Here is a 16,446-nt window from a genome sequence, read left to right on the forward strand (position 1 = left end):
TGGGGGTTGGTGGGCCATGTGAGGAGGAGTCAGAGGACACCCTGGGGGGGGGGGGGGCAGCGGACACCCTGGGGGAGAGGGGGCAGAAGACACCCTGGGGGGGTTGATTTGAAAAGGGGGGCAGAGGACACCCTGGGGGAGAGGGGGGGCAGAGGACACCCTGGGGGGGGGTTGATTTGAAGAGGGGGCAGAGGACAACCTGGGGGAGAGGGGGGGGCAGAGGACACTGATGTGGGGGCTGTGATGTGAAGGGGGAAGAGGACACCCTGGGGGAGAGGGGGCAGAAGACACTGATCTTGGGGCTGTGATACGAAGGGGGGGAGGGAGAGGACACCCTGGGGTGGAGGTTGATGTAAAGAGGGGGCAGAGGACACCATGGGGGAGGAGGGGGGGGCAGAGGACACTGATGTGGGGGCTGTGATGTGAAGGGGGGCAGAAGACACCCTGGGGGAGGGGGGTTATGTGAAAAGAGGACAGTGATGTGAGGGGGAGCAGAGGACACTAATGTTGGAGCTGTGATGTGTAAAGGGGGCAGAGAACACCCTAGGGGAGGGGGGGGGGGCAGTGAACACCCTGGGGGGGGTCTTGTGAAGTGGGGGCGGAGAACATCTTGGGGGGGGTGGGAGGGATGTGAAGTGGGGGCAGAGGACACTGCTGTGGGGGCTTTGATGTGAAGGGGGCAGAGGAAACCCTTGGGGGGCAGAGGACACCACTGTAGGAAAAGAGGGGGGTGACATGAAGGGGGGCCGAAGACACTACTGTGAAGAGAAAACACTGATATGCAGGGGGGGCAGAGGATCTGATGTAAGAATGGGATTGTGATTTAAAAGGAGGGGACTGTGGAGTGAATCGGACCTCGGCTGGAAGAAAATTTTACTGATTGGACCACCGCAAATTTGAATTCATTACACCTGATTTAGGACATGAAAACTGGTAAGACACAGGAAGCAATTGATTAGGACACACCCTGCGCCTGTCCTCCCCCTCCAGGAGATTGCTCCCACCCATCTCTCTCCGCTCACCATCCAGGAGTTGTTATGTTCATGTTTTGCTTCTTGTTCAGTGGTTTCCCCCACCTAACGGCCGCCATGTCTTTTCCTCTCTCCCCGCCAGGAATGACAAGCTGAAGATCCACATGCGTAAACACACGGGCGAACGCCCTTACTGCTGCGAGCACTGCAGCGCCCGCTTCCTGCACAGCTACGACCTGAAGAATCACATGCACCTTCACACCGGAGACCGCCCCTACGAGTGCACGCTCTGCCACAAGGCCTTCGCCAAGGAGGACCACCTCCAGCGCCACATGAAAGGGCAGAACTGCCTGGAGGTGCGCACCCGCCGGCGACGCAAAGAAGACCCCCCGGCTCCGCGCATCATCCCGGCCCCCGGCCTCGACCTTACCAACGGCAAGATGGATGACCTCCGCCTCTCCATGCTGCGCTACTGGGGCCTCCCTCAACCGCACTCAGAAGGGGGCAGCCCTGAGGGGCCTTTGGTACTGGACCCTTCGTAGCACTTTGGTGACGGTAAACGCCCCCTCCCCCCCTCCGCAGATGAGGGGTCTCCCGAGAGGAAGATTTCTAGTTTAATCCGCAGCACTTGTGCTAACCCACCACAGACATCCTCATCGTCCCCTAAAAAAAGAAAATATTTGATGTACCTTCTCTCCTCAGCCATTCCTGCGCCCCCCACCCCACCCCAAACCCCATCCCCCGTCACAATCCCCGAAAACGTGGATGGACTGATTGCTGCAAGTCCGACCGACCCTGGCTGGACTCTAAAAGGGACGGGGGCAGGGAAACCAAGAGACTTGACAAAAAAAAAGGGGGGGGGGCAGGGTTGGGGTGGTGAGGAGAGAAAAAAAAAGGGGGGGGGGGAGGGGGGTCCAGTTCCGAAACCTCAGGGATCATTCAATGTGGTGTATCTTTCCAGATTGGCTTCTCTAGAGCTAGAATAAGATATTGATAATCGCTATTTTTTATTGAATGAGATATATATATATATAATATATACTGTCTGTATATAGAGAGAAAATGCACAGGTATATATATATATATAAAAATATATATATATAATAAGGAATATATAATAAGAATTTAAATTGCATAGAGATAAGACAGAGAGCAATAATTTGTTTTGTGAGCTGTTTGGGTGACGCTGCAATGGCGGAACGTGGGGGGGGGGGGGGAGGAATGGGTGCCCCCCACACTTGTCCCTTGCTTCATGGTGGGGGAGGGGGATCAAATGGAAGAATTAGCACCCCCCCCCCACGCACACACTCGTTCCTTGCTTTATGGTGCTGTGCCTTCTCTGACTGTACGAGTGTCTTGTTAGCAACCCGCGATGCGCAAATCCTACCGTCATTACTCCATTATAACCGATATCGCTTTGCTGCAATAAAAAAAGGTTAGAAATTGAAAACATTTTGGGGGGGGGGGGGAGGGGATGCTCTACTCCACTTCCACCTGGATGCATCTCCATTCTGTGGGGGGGGCATTGCTTTCCTGGGTGAAAAAGGTGTGCAGTTAATGCCTCTGCCACCTGGTGGTGCCCCGCCACCTTTCTGGGCAATGAAGATGTGTCCTAAAGGCCTCCTGCCACCTGGTGGCGCCCAACCAACCTTCCTGGGGGGGAAAAAAAGGTGTGGAAACAAGGCCTCCTGCCACCTGGTGGCGCCCCCACCTCCCTTCCTGGGCAACGGAGATGTGTTATGAAGGCCTCTGCCACCTGGTGGCGCCCCACTACTTTTCTGGCCAATGAAGGTGTGTAAACAAGGCCTCTGCCACCTGGTGGCGCCCCACCACCTTTATGAACGATAAATGTGTGTAATAAAGACTTCTGCCACCTGGGGGTTTCTGGGTCTTAAGCGGGTGTAGTAAGGGATTCTGCCACCCCAGAGTGGGGGCTACCATCTTCCTGGGTAATAAGTGGGTGTAGTAAAGCATTCTGCCACTTGGTGGTGCTCTAAACGACCTTTCTGGGCGATAACTATGTGTAATAAAGGCTGCTGCCACCTGGGGGCCCCACCACTTTCCTAGGTGAAAAGTGGGTTATAGTAAAGGATTCTGCCACTTGGTGGCGCCTGAACTACCTTTCTGGGTGCTAAGAGGGTAATAAAGGCCTCTGGCACCCGGGGGGCTCCCCACCATCTTGGGTGTAGTAAATGCCTCTGCCACCTGGTGGTATTCTACCATCTTAATGGGCGATAGACATGTAGCAAAAGCCTCTGCCACCTGGGGGCGCCCCACCACCTTCCCGGGTAATAGGTGGGTGTAGTAAATGCCTCTGCCACCTGGTGGCATTTTACCATCTTAATGGGCGATAAACGTGTGTAGCAAAAGCCTCTGCCACCAGGGGTGCCCCACCACCTTTTCCTGGGCGATAAGTGGGTGTAGTAAAGGATTCTGCCACTTGGTGGCGACCCCCCCCCCCAACCTTCTTAGGTGACAAAGGTGTGTAGTAAAGGCCTCTGCCACCAGAGGCGCCCCACCACCACCTTCCTGGGAGATGAACACGCATAGTAAAGACTTCTACCACCCGGGGGCGCCCCAGATGTTGCACAATGTCCATTCTTGTGTGCAGGGTCAGTAGGGCGCAGTAGATGGCCTGCGAGCACAGACGCGCTGTTTGGGAAGGGTCTTGGGTTACCGGGTCATGATTGGTTGTATTTGGTGATTTTCATGTTTTTAATTCCATTTTTGGATTATTAAGCCATTGACATCCTTAAACTGGAGAGCCCCCCCCTTATTTGTCCTATAAATTATTTTATTCTTTCTTGTGATTGGGTAGATTGGATCGCCAGTTTTAGATGGTGAATAGAATGGAGGTTGGTAAGGGCAGGACCCTGTGTGCGTTGTGGCCATGCCCTTTATTTTTTTTTTGGGTGGCATTCTGGGTAATAAACGTGAGCAGCGCGGGCTCCCGTGTAGCGTGCTGGAGCCGATTTTTCTGTTTGTACTTTAAATTATTATTATTGAATGTTTATTTTGTTTTTTTTTTTCTGCGGAGGATCGGGGTACGGGGGGACACATTACTGCACAATGCCGAGTCTGATGTCCAGCCGGGATGGACGAGGTGACTGAGTCACCCTTTTATATCCACCGAAAGACCGCCCCCAAGCAGCTGAGAGACCGCACCCCCACGGAGCTAAGAGACCGCCCCTACGGAACTGTTTAAGGGAAAATTCCTACAGACTCTTTGGGCGGTACCTCAGACGCAACTGATAAAAGCACTTTTGTAGGTTTTAGAAGGGGAACCCCTTTATCTTCTCAGTCTGGGCTGGTTACTAGCAAATTGGCTCTCAGGGCCCCCCCAGTGATGATTTCTCTGCAGCTGTTGCTGTAGATTTGCTCCTTTTTTTTTTTTTTTCTGAATTTTTGCTTGAGAATGCAGCACAAGAAGTGAGACTCTTGTGCCAGCAGGAGATCAGAACCTGAGGACCAGGAGATCTCACCACTGGAGTCCCTGGTTGCCACCTATAAGTGAAACACAGATGCCTTAACTGTGCCCTTAATAGCGCCATCGAGGGTGGGGGGTGTAATGTCCAGTTGCCCCAGGCGGGGCAGATAAACAGACTTTTCTATCCATTCCTGTGTCAGTAATGTGTCTCCCGGCTCTTATAAAATAATTATTTAATTGTCATTGTTTTGGACCAAGAACCCTCTGGAAGAGTCTCCTACTTCCAGCGAAATGCGTTATTTTGTACACCCCTCCCCCATTCCCACCTATGTACAGTTTAAAGATAATAAGGACCGGAGGGGGTTAATATGACAAAGTTGTAGCACTCCGGAAAGTTCCTAACAACCCCCTCCTTTCCGATTATTCCTTGTGTCACGCTCTCCGGGGTCACAGCGGCTCCGAGGGGCCCGATTTTTCCTGCTTCTGAAGAGTTTGCACTCTTTCACACCGTGTACGGTTGGCACTACGAGGGCCGGACTCTGAGGAACGCTCATTCTTGGATGAGGAGACATAATTCAGATTGTGATAGAGTTGGGGGGGGGTGGGGTCTGTTCTTTCCAATGGCGGCCGCTAATTTCGGTCAAACTAGGCCCAATTTAAAAAAAAAATTGTGACACACGCCAAGTTCAATAAACCAGTGCTAGATGGAATAAAGAGAAGAGCCAGCTGCACTCTGATGACATCAGCAATGGCAAAGCTTTGTTCTAGACAAGAACACACAATGTCTGCCCAAACCCTCTTCACTGAGGAGGAGGTTCTTGGTGGACTTTTTGGGATCTTCGTCCAGAACAGTAAAGCTTAGCTATATGACTAAGCCCTATCTGGATGAAACATGTCGGTTGAGGAGGGTCTGGGTGGAACTTTTGTGATCCTGTCTAGAACAATAAAGTTTTTGTATGGCTAAGCCCTTTCTGGACGAAACATGTTACTTGAGGTGGGTCTGGGTGGACCTTTTGTGACCTTGTCCAGAACAGTAAAGCATTGCTATGACTAAGCTCTAACCTGATGAAAGCTTGTTAGTTGAGGAGGGTCTGGGTGGACCTTTTGTGATCTTGTCCAGAACAGTAAAGCTTTGCTATATGACTAAGCCCTCTCTGGATGAAATGTGTCAGTTGAGGAGGGTCTGGATGGACCATTTGTGATCTTGTCCAGAACAGTAAAGCTTTGCTATATGACTAAGCCCTCTCTGGGTGAAATGTGTCAGTTGAGGAGGGTCTGGATGGACTTTTTGTGATCCTGTCTAGAACAATAACATTTTGGCTAAGCCCTTTTCTGGACGAAACATGTAAGTTGAGGATCTGGGTGGACCTTTTTGTGATCTTGTCCAGAACATTAAAGCTTTGCTATGACTAAGCCCTTTCTGGATGAAATGTGTCAGTTGAGGAGGGTCTGGGTGGACCTTTTGTGAACCTGTCTAGAACAATAACGTTTTGCTATGGCTAAGCCCTTTTCTGGACGAAACATGTAAGTTGAGGAGTATCTGAGTGGACCTTTTGTGATCTTGTCCAGAACAGTAAAGCTTTGCTATGACTAAGCCCTTTCCGGAGGATACGCATCAGTTGAGGAGGTTCAAGGCAGACATTTTATGATCTTGTCTGGAATAATAAAGCTTTGCCAAAACTAAGCCATATTTGGATGAAATGCATTAGCTGAGGAGGTTCTTGGTGGACCTTTTGTGATCTTGTTCAGGACCATGAAGCTTTGCTAAGACTAAGCCCATTCTGGGCTGAAATGCATCAGTAAAAGTCTGTGTGGCCTTTTTTGTGAACTTGCCTGCAATAATAAAGTTGTTATTGATGATGTCATCAGAGCATGTCCGGCTCTTCTGCTTGTTCTCTGTAGAACGTGGAGCGCAATAGGCAGCTGCCTGAGCTGAACTTAAAATCTGTAGATAGTGGTCACATTCATGACAGGAAGGGGCGGTTCCCTCCTTTTCCATTGTGATGGAGTTGGGATTCGCCAGTCTGGGTGTTTTCTTTGCAACAAGAGAAACTTTATTTTTAAAATGAACAAGGATTCACACCAGAGGGTCGCCATAAGACTGTGATTGGTCAATGGCCTCTGGCCACCATCCGTTACTCAACAGCATGTGCATGACGGCGAGCGGTAAAAAATTAAAAAAGTCATCTTCTTTCCTGACAGACTTGACTCTTCGACGCATTTCATCCACAAATGGTCTTTGTCATAGAGAAGCATGTTTCCTGCATTTAAAACGTACACTGGGCACGACGCGCTGACCCCAAAATTCTCTGATGTACTGCGACTCATCCAAGAATGTTCAGCGTGGGAAGAATTTGCCCTGCCGTTCTAGGCGGAGTATACGGTGTGACGGAGGGCAGTGCAGTATATAGCATACAGCTGATAATATCACACTATATAATTCTATATGATATATTCTCACACCAGGCTTTTCTACTTCTGTGTTTCTTTATTTTTAACCACCCCGCCACTCGTTTGATTGTTGGGTATCGAATGGCGCAGGATGCTGTGGAGGGGGGCCTGGACCCCTGTGTTTGCGGTCCTCCAAGCCCTCGCTGTGTAGAGGCCAGACCATCATGTTTGGGGTCCTTTATGCTACATTGTGTAGAGGTTGGGCTCCCCAATGTTCAGGGGGTCAAGCTGCATCGTGTAGAGGCCAGATCATCACATCTGGGATCCTTCAAGCTGCATTCTGTAGAGGCTGGGCCCCCACATGTATGGGGCCCTCCAAGCTGCATTGTATAGCCTGAACCCTGAGTTTGGGGTCCTCAAAACTGCACTGTGTAGAAGCTGGACCTCAACGTTTTTGGTCCTCTGAGCTACTTTATGTAGAGGCTGAACCCCCTGTTTGAGGTCCTCCAGACTAAACTGTGTAGAGTCTGGACTATCAAGTCTGGGGGTCCTTCAAGCTGCATTGTGTTGAGGTTGGGCCCCCTCAGTGGGGGTTCTTCACTTTGCATCACGTAGAGGCCAGACCATCACGTCCTGGGGTTCTTCAAGGTGCATTGTGTTAGAGGCTGGACCCCACATGTTCAGGGCCTTCCAAGCTGCATTGTGTAGAGGCTGGACCATTACATCTGGGATCCATCAAGCTGCATTGAGTAGAGGCTTGACCCCCGCATGGTCGAGGCCCTCCAAGTTGCATTGTGTAGAAGTTGAACCATTACGTCTGGGATCCATCTAGCTGCATTGTGTAGAGGCCGGACCCTGCCATTGGGGGTTTTTCACTCTGTATCGTGTAAAGGCTGGACCCCCACGTTGGGGGCCCTCCAAGCTGCACTGTGTAGAAGTTGAACCATTACGTCTGGGATCCATCTAGCTGCATTGTGTAGAGGCCGGACCCTGCCATTGGGGGTTCTTCACTCTGCATAGTGTAGAGGCCGGACCATCATGTCTGGGGTCCTCCAAGCTGCATTGTGTAGAGGCTGGACCCCCAGATGTTTGAGGTCCTCCAAGCTGCATTGTGTAGAGGCTGGACTCTGCATTCTGGGGTCCTCCAAGCTGCATTGTGTAGAGGCCGGACCCTGCATTCGGGGGTCCTCCAAGCTGCATTGTGTACATACGTGTGTTTGTTGGCGATCTTTGTATATAGAATGTTTGTCTGCTGGTTTTAGGGTCTGAATTTATAAAACTGCAAATTCCAAAGCCATAAGCGGGATGATGTGTAAAATGATGAAAGTCGGACCGCCTCCCCCTCCCCCCCACCTGCCCTCCGGACTCATGCGACCGCCAGGCGGTGGATGCTCGGTAGTACTCTACGTCGAACGTAGATCAAGTACGACATTCCCGAGCCCCCACCATATCTGTGTTTGCGTCTGTGTATCGGATATGACCATATAAAAGGGGCCTATTTATAAGGGTATGTTTTTTTTCCTGACCCCTTCCTGTCCTCCCTAAATTCCCTTTAAAAGGTTCTGGTAGGCAGGAAGGATTGGCGGTCATGTGACCACTGCGATTGGCTGTCACAGAGGCCACATGATCGGGAGCAGATCCTGCTGGCTACCAATTGTTAGCAGGGACCAAGAGCTATCTTTATAAGGAAGCTGCAGATCACTGCTGCATCAAAACTTTATTGTTCCAAACACTCCATATAGCTCCTCCGATGCGTTTTGCTTTCTGCTGGGGCTTAATTTTCAGAGCCGTATGATTAGCTGTATGATTAAGCCCCAAAAGGGGACGAAACACGTTGGATGGAGCCCTATGGAGTAGTGCTGGAAACCTTAACAACTGTTTTTGCACCTTGAGGATGGGCAATGGGGATTCATATTCTGGTATGTAGAAGTGATGATCCCGGTTGCGGATCTGGGTGAGCGGTAAAGGAGATACGGTGACTCTTTTGGCCTTTTATTTTTGTGAAAATGTATCAAATTTTTCCCCACCCTAAATCTAAAGCATAGACTTCAGAAACAAAAGGTCAGCCCCCTATAAATAGGCCCCATTCCTACAAAAGCTATTTGCACTCTAGTCTAATTTATGGGGCCCCTCCATGCACAGGGGCCCTCATCTTTGTATATACACAGGCGGAATGTTTTCTGTGCAGCGTCCTCCCTACACCCCGATACACAAATCCTTTACAGCCGGCCCAGGGAACTGATGATGCCACTGCTGCAGAACCTCTTTAGAGGGGCCGATGTGTTGCGTATGGGTGTCGGGATGATTGACAGCTGCGTGCGGTTGCTGTTTTGAACTGGTACAATCTGGAACCCCTCCCTTCTCCCGGTTTCGGACCGGCCGGCCAGTGGGGACACAGCGGACCCGGGTGCCGGTTTTAGGCCCCCTCGTCCCTCGTGTTTCTGTCCTTGCACTAAACAAAATGGCCGGTGCGACCCGAGGACGGGGGCAAGGGCGAGGTGCTGCGGGTGGGTGGGGGAGGGGGGTGGTGAGAGGTGTGCCTTCCCTTATTGAAAACACTTTTACTTGAAGTTCTACACTGGTGTGACAAAGAGGGAATATTAAGATTATTTAATTTTTTTTGCTTATTTTTCTGTTTTTTGCTTTTTTTTAATGAAGGCTAATGGAGAAAATAATGAAAATATAATAAAACACTTTAGGAAAATCTTCTTTTCGTCTCTTTTCTTTAATCTGTGTGGTGCTGGAAAAAGGGGGGGATTTACACCATGCACCCAGAGACAGACCCTCCATGGGAGGATTGTGATAGCGGTAGACTATTTACACCATGCACCCAGAGACAGGCCCTCCATGGGAGGATTGTGATAGCGGTAGACTATTTACACCATGCACCCAGAGACAGGCCCTCCATGGGAGGATTGTGATAGCGGTAGACTATTTACACCATGCACCCAGAGACAGGCCCTCCATGGGAGGATTGTGATAGCGGTAGACTATTTACACCATGCACCCAGAGACAGGCCCTCCATGGGAGGATTGTGATAGCGGTAGACTATTTACACCATGCACCCAGAGACAGGCCCTCCATGGGAGGATTGTGATAGCGGTAGACTATTTACACCATGCATCCAGAGACAGGCCCTCCATGGGAGGATCGTGATAGCGGTAGACTATTTACACCATGCACCCAGAGACAGGCCCTCCATGGGAGGATCGTGATAGCGGTAGACTATTTACACCATGCACCCAGAGACAGGCCCTCCTTGGGAGGATCGTGATAGCGGTAGACTATTTACACCATGCACCCAGAGACAGGCCCTCCATGGGAGGATCGTGATAGCGGTAGACTATTTACACCATGCACCCAGAGACAGGCCCTCCATGGGAGGATTGTGATAGCGGTAGACTATTTACACCATGCATCCAGAGACAGGCCCTCCATGGGAGGATCGTGATAGCGGTAGACTATTTACACCATGCACCCAGAGACAGGCCCTCCATGGGAGGATCGTGATAGCGGTAGACTATTTACACCATGCACCCAGAGACAGGCCCTCCATGGGAGGATCGTGATAGCGGTAGACTATTTACACCATGCACCCAGAGACAGGCCCTCCATGGGAGGATTGTGATAGCGGTAGACTATTTACACCATGCATCTAGAGACGGACCCTCCTAGATGAGGAGTAGGGTAGCGGGGAAATATTTACACCATGCACCCAGAGACAGGCCCTCTAGGGGAGGATCATAATAGCGGGGGACTATTTACACCATGCACCCAGAGTCGGATCGTGATAGGGGGGAACTATTTATGCCATAAATCCAGAGATGGGCCCTCTAGATCAGGAGCAAGATGGCTGGAGACTATTTACACCATGCACAGGCCCTCTGAGGAGCATAATAGCGGTGAAGTATTTACGCCATGCACTCAGAAACTGGCCATTCAGGGGAAGATCATGATCGTGGGGTAAGTATTTACACTATGCGCACAGAGATGGGCCCGCGAGGTAAGGTTCATAATAGCAGGAGAACTAATTACTCCATGCACCCAGAGACTGGCCCTCTAGGTGAGGATCATGATAGCAGGGTAAGTATTTACTTCATGAACCCAGAGACAGGCACTCTGTGAGGATCGTGGTAGCAGAAGAAGTATTTACACCATGCATACAGAGATGGGCCCTCTAGGTGAGGGTCATAAGAGCAGGGGAACTATTTACACCAGGGATATGCAATTAGCAGACCTCCAGCTGTTGCAAAAGTCCCATCATGCCTCTGGGTGTCATACTTGTGGCTGTCAGAGTCTTGCTATGCCTCATGGGACTTGTAGTTCTGCAACAGCTGGAGGTCCGCTAATTGCATGTCCCTGATTTACACCATGCACCCAGAGACAGGCCCTCCATGGGAGGATCGTGATAGCGGTAGACTATTTACACCATGCACCCAGAGACAGGCCCTCCTTGGGAGGATCGTGATAGCGGTAGACTATTTACACCATGCACCCAGAGACAGGCCCTCCATGGGAGGATCGTGATAGCGGTAGACTATTTACACCATGCACCCAGAGACAGGCCCTCCATGGGAGGATTGTGATAGCGGTAGACTATTTACACCATGCATCCAGAGACAGGCCCTCCATGGGAGGATCGTGATAGCGGTAGACTATTTACACCATGCACCCAGAGACAGGCCCTCCATGGGAGGATCGTGATAGCGGTAGACTATTTACACCATGCACCCAGAGACAGGCCCTCCATGGGAGGATCGTGATAGTGGTAGACTATTTACACCATGCACCCAGAGACAGGCCCTCCATGGGAGGATTGTGATAGCGGTAGACTATTTACACCATGCATCTAGAGACGGACCCTCCTAGATGAGGAGTAGGGTAGCGGGGAAATATTTACACCATGCACCCAGAGACAGGCCCTCTAGGGGAGGATCATAATAGCGGGGGACTATTTACACCATGCACCCAGAGTCGGATCGTGATAGGGGGGAACTATTTATGCCATAAATCCAGAGATGGGCCCTCTAGATCAGGAGCAAGATGGCTGGAGACTATTTACACCATGCACAGGCCCTCTGAGGAGCATAATAGCGGTGAAGTATTTACGCCATGCACTCAGAAACTGGCCATTCAGGGGAAGATCATGATCGTGGGGTAAGTATTTACACTATGCGCACAGAGATGGGCCCGCGAGGTAAGGTTCATAATAGCAGGAGAACTAATTACTCCATGCACCCAGAGACTGGCCCTCTAGGTGAGGATCATGATAGCGGGGTAAGTATTTACTTCATGAACCCAGAGACAGGCACTCTGTGAGGATCGTGGTAGCAGAAGAAGTATTTACACCATGCATACAGAGATGGGCCCTCTAGGTGAGGGTCAAAAGAGCTGGGGAACTATTTACACCAGGGATATGCAATTAGCAGACCTCCAGCTGTTGCAAAAGTCCCATCATGCCTCTAAGTGTCATACTTGTGGCTGTCAGAGTCTTGCTATGCCTCATGGGACTTGTAGTTCTGCAACAGCTGGAGGTCCGCTAATTGCATGTCCCTGATTTACACCATGCACCCAGAGACAGGCCCTCTAGGGGAGGATCATAATAGCGTTGGACTATTTACACCATGCACCCAGAGTCGGATCGTGATAGGGGGGAAACTATTTACACCATGCATTCAGACATGGGCCCTCTAGATCAGGAGCAAGATGGCGGGAGACTATTCACTCCATGAACCCAGAGACGGGCCCTCGAGGTGAGGATAGTTCTAGCAGGGGAAGTATTTACACCATGCACCCAGGGATGGCCCTATAGGTGAAGCTCATAATAGCAGGGGAACTATTTACACAATGCACCAAGAGACAGGCCCTCTAGGTTAGGATCATGATAGCAGGTGAACTATTTACACCATGAACGCAGAGACAGGCCCCCCAGGTGAGGATTGTGATAGCAGGGGAAATATTTACACCATGCATACAGAGATGGGCCCTGCAGGTGAGGATCATGATAGTGGGGGAACTATTTACACCATGCACCCAGAGACGGGCACTGCAGGTGAGGATCATGATAGTGGGGGAACTATTTACACCATGCACCCAGAGACGGGCACTGCAGGTGAGGATCATGATAGCGGGGGAACTAATTACACCATGCACCCAGAGACCGCCCCCCCAGGTGAAGATCATGATAGCGGGGAACTGTTTACACCATGCACCTAGAGAAGGGCCCCCAGCTGACGATCATAATAGCAGGAGAACCAAATACGCCATGCACCCAGAGACAGGCCCCCAGGTGAGGATCCTGATAGCAGGGGAACTATTTACTTCATGAATCCAGAGAAAGGCACTCTGTGACGATCGTGGTAGCAGAAGTATTTACACCATGCATACAGAGATGGGCCCTCGAGGTGAGGGTCATAAGAGCAGGGGAACCATTTACACCATGCACCCAGAGATAGGCCCTCTGAGAAGCATGATAGCGGGAGACTATTTACTCCATGACCCCAGAGACGGGCCATCTAGGTGAGGCTCGTTATAGCGGGGGAACTATTTACACCCTGCACCCTTTGACAGGCCCCCTAGGTGAGAATCATGATAGCGGGGGGAACTATTTACACCATGCACCCAGAGACAGGCCGTCTAGGTCATGATCATGATAGCGGGGGAACTATTTACACCATGCACCCAGAGACAGGCCCTCTAGGTCAGGATCATGATAGCGGGAGAACTATTTACACCATGCACCCAGAGACAGGCCCCCTCTAGGTCAGGATCATGATAGCGGGGGAACTATTTACACCATGCACGCAGAGACAGGCCCTCGGAGAAGCATGATAGCGGGAGACTATTTACTCCATGAACCCAGAGACGGGCCCTTTAAGTGAGGATCGTTATAGCGGGGGAACTATTTACACCATGCACCCTGTGACAGGCCCCCCAGGTGAGGATCATGATAGCGGGGGAACGATTTACATAATGCATTCACAGACAGTCCCTCTAGGTGAGGATCATGATAGCGGGGGACTACAGGAGGTGTTACAATCAGGAAACCCTCCCTGAGCAATGCTATACAGTCATCACTAGAGGGCATGTAGGCAGGAAGTGGCTGCAAAGAGGCAGCAGGAGATCAGCAGCACTGAGATTTAACAAAGAGAGGAGAAAAAGGGGAAAGCAAGTATCTTTTTATTGGAAATGAGAACATACGTGGCATGAGGCATCTGATACCTCATATCCTGGACTCTCCATCCAGAGGAATCCCTGATCTCCTCTGTGTGCACACAGCTGACCTTTAACCCTGGAATGGAAGTCCCAACATGAAATATACAATGAGAGGAATTGTTAGTGGATGGCGCCATCTGCTGGCCAAGCTGCAAAGTGCAGTCTCTTATAATGACAGCAGCTGAGCTTATGGTACCACCTAGTGGGTGAAAGTTAAAGGACAACTGTTTGGAAGTTCAGCATTGCCGTCTTAACATGGAAGATATTCAGATGTCATCACAGATCCAAAAAATGGGGAAGCGCAGAATGCTGCGAGAAGACGCCGCAAGGCCCCCCCCCTCTATTCGGCCAAAGTTATAAGGGGATCTCCGCTGGAACTTTGACCTATCCTGCCTAACGACAATTCCCACCTCCCTCCTCTACACCATGGGTATTAGACCATGAGGACCCCCCAATTCCCACCTCTACACCATGGATATTAGACCATGAAGACCCCCCAATTCCCACCTCCCTCCTCTACACAATGGATATTAGACCATGAGGACCCCCCAATTCCCACCTCCCTCCTCTACACAATGGATATTAGATCATGAGGACGCCCCAATTCCCACCTCCCTCCTCTACACAATGGATATTAGACCATGAGGACCCCCCAATTCCCACCTCCCTCCTCTACACCATGGATATTAGATCATGAGGACCCCCCAATTCCCACCTCTACACCATGGATATTAGATCATGAGGACCCCCCAATTCCAACCTCCCTCCACTACACCATGGATATTAGATCATGAGGACCCCCCAATTCCCACCTCGCTCCTCTACACCATGCATATTAGATCATGAGGACCCCCCAATTCCCACCTCTACACCATGGATAATAGATCATGAGGACCCCCCCAATTCCCACCTCTACACCATGGATATTAGACCATGAAGACCCCCCAATTCCCACCTCCCTCCTCTACACAATGGATATTAGACCATGAAGACCCCCCAATTCCCTCCTCCCCACAATGGATATTAGATCATGAGGACCCCCCAATTCCCACCTCCCTCCTCTACACAATGGATATTAGACCATGAGGACCCCCCAATTCCCACCTCCCTCCTCTACACAATGGATATTAGACCATGAGGACCCCCCAATTCCCACCTCTACACCATGGATATTAGATCATGAGGACCCCCCAATTCCAACCTCCCTCCACTACACCATGGATATTAGATCATGAGGACCCCCCAATTCCCACCTCGCTCCTCTACACCATGCATATTAGATCATGAGGACCCCCCAATTCCCACCTCTACACCATGGATAATAGATCATGAGGACCCCCCCAATTCCCACCTCCATCCTGTACATCATAGATATTAAATCATAAGGACCCCCAATTCCCACCGCCCTCCTCAACACCATGTATAGATCATGAGGACCCCCTATTTCCCACCTCCCTCCTCTACACCATGGATATTAGATCATGAGGACCCCCCAATTCACACCTCCCTCCTCTACACCATGGATATTAGATCATGAGGACCCCCAATTCCCACCTCCCTCCTCAACACCATGTATAGATCATGAGGACCCCCTATTTTCCACCTCCCTCCTCTACACCATGGATATTAGATGAGGACCCCCAATTCCCACCTCCCCCCTCTACACCATGGATATTCGATCATGAGGACCCCCTATTTCCCACCTCCCTCTTCTACACCATGGATATTAGATCATGAGGACCCCCCAATTCCCACCTCCCTCCTCTACACCATGGATATTAGATGAGGACCCCCAATTCCCACCTCCCCCCTCTACACCATGGATATTCGGTCATGAGGACCCCCTATTTCCCACCTCCCTCCTCTACACCATGGATATTAGATCATGAGGACCCCCCAGTTCCCACCTCCCGCCTCTACACCATGGATATTAGATCATGAGGACCCCCCAATTCCCACCTCCCTCCTCTACACCATGGATATTAGATCATGAGGACCCCCCAATTCCCACCTCCCTCCTCTACACCATGGATATTCGATCATGAGGACCCCCTATTTCCCACCTCCCTCTTCTACACCATGGATATTAGATCATGAGGACCCCCCAATTCCCACCTCCCTCCTCTACACCATGGATATTAGATGAGGACCCCCAATTCCCACCTCCCCCCTCTACACCATGGATATTCGGTCATGAGGACCCCCTATTTCCCACCTCCCTCCTCTACACCATGGATATTAGATCATGAGGACCCCCCAGTTCCCACCTCCCGCCTCTACACCATGGATATTAGATCATGAGGACCCCCCAATTCCCACCTCCCTCCTCTACACCATGGATATTAGATCATGAGGACCCCCCAATTCCCACCTCCCTCCTCTACACCATGGATATTAGATCATGAGGACCCCCCAATTCCCACCTCCCTCCTCTACACCAT

The 16,446-nt window shown here is 50.8% G+C and overlaps 1 protein-coding gene across 2 annotated transcripts in view; it reads left to right on the forward strand.

The window, feature by feature from the left end:
- ZBTB7B (zinc finger and BTB domain containing 7B) overlaps positions 1-1,827 on the forward strand; it is a 54,492-nt gene extending 52,665 nt beyond the window's left edge. For both annotated transcript variants that reach the window (XM_073608713.1, XM_073608714.1), the window contains one exon: positions 1,114-1,827. In XM_073608713.1, coding sequence (XP_073464814.1) covers positions 1,114-1,513 — 400 coding nt within the window. In that variant the 3' untranslated portion in view covers positions 1,514-1,827. The remainder of the gene's footprint in view (positions 1-1,113) is intronic.
- Positions 1,828-16,446: the final 14,619 nt, after the last annotated feature.

The sequence above is a fragment of the Aquarana catesbeiana genome, linkage group LG13 (genome assembly GCF_042186555.1).
Source record: "Aquarana catesbeiana isolate 2022-GZ linkage group LG13, ASM4218655v1, whole genome shotgun sequence".
Taxonomy (NCBI): domain Eukaryota; kingdom Metazoa; phylum Chordata; class Amphibia; order Anura; family Ranidae; genus Aquarana; species Aquarana catesbeiana.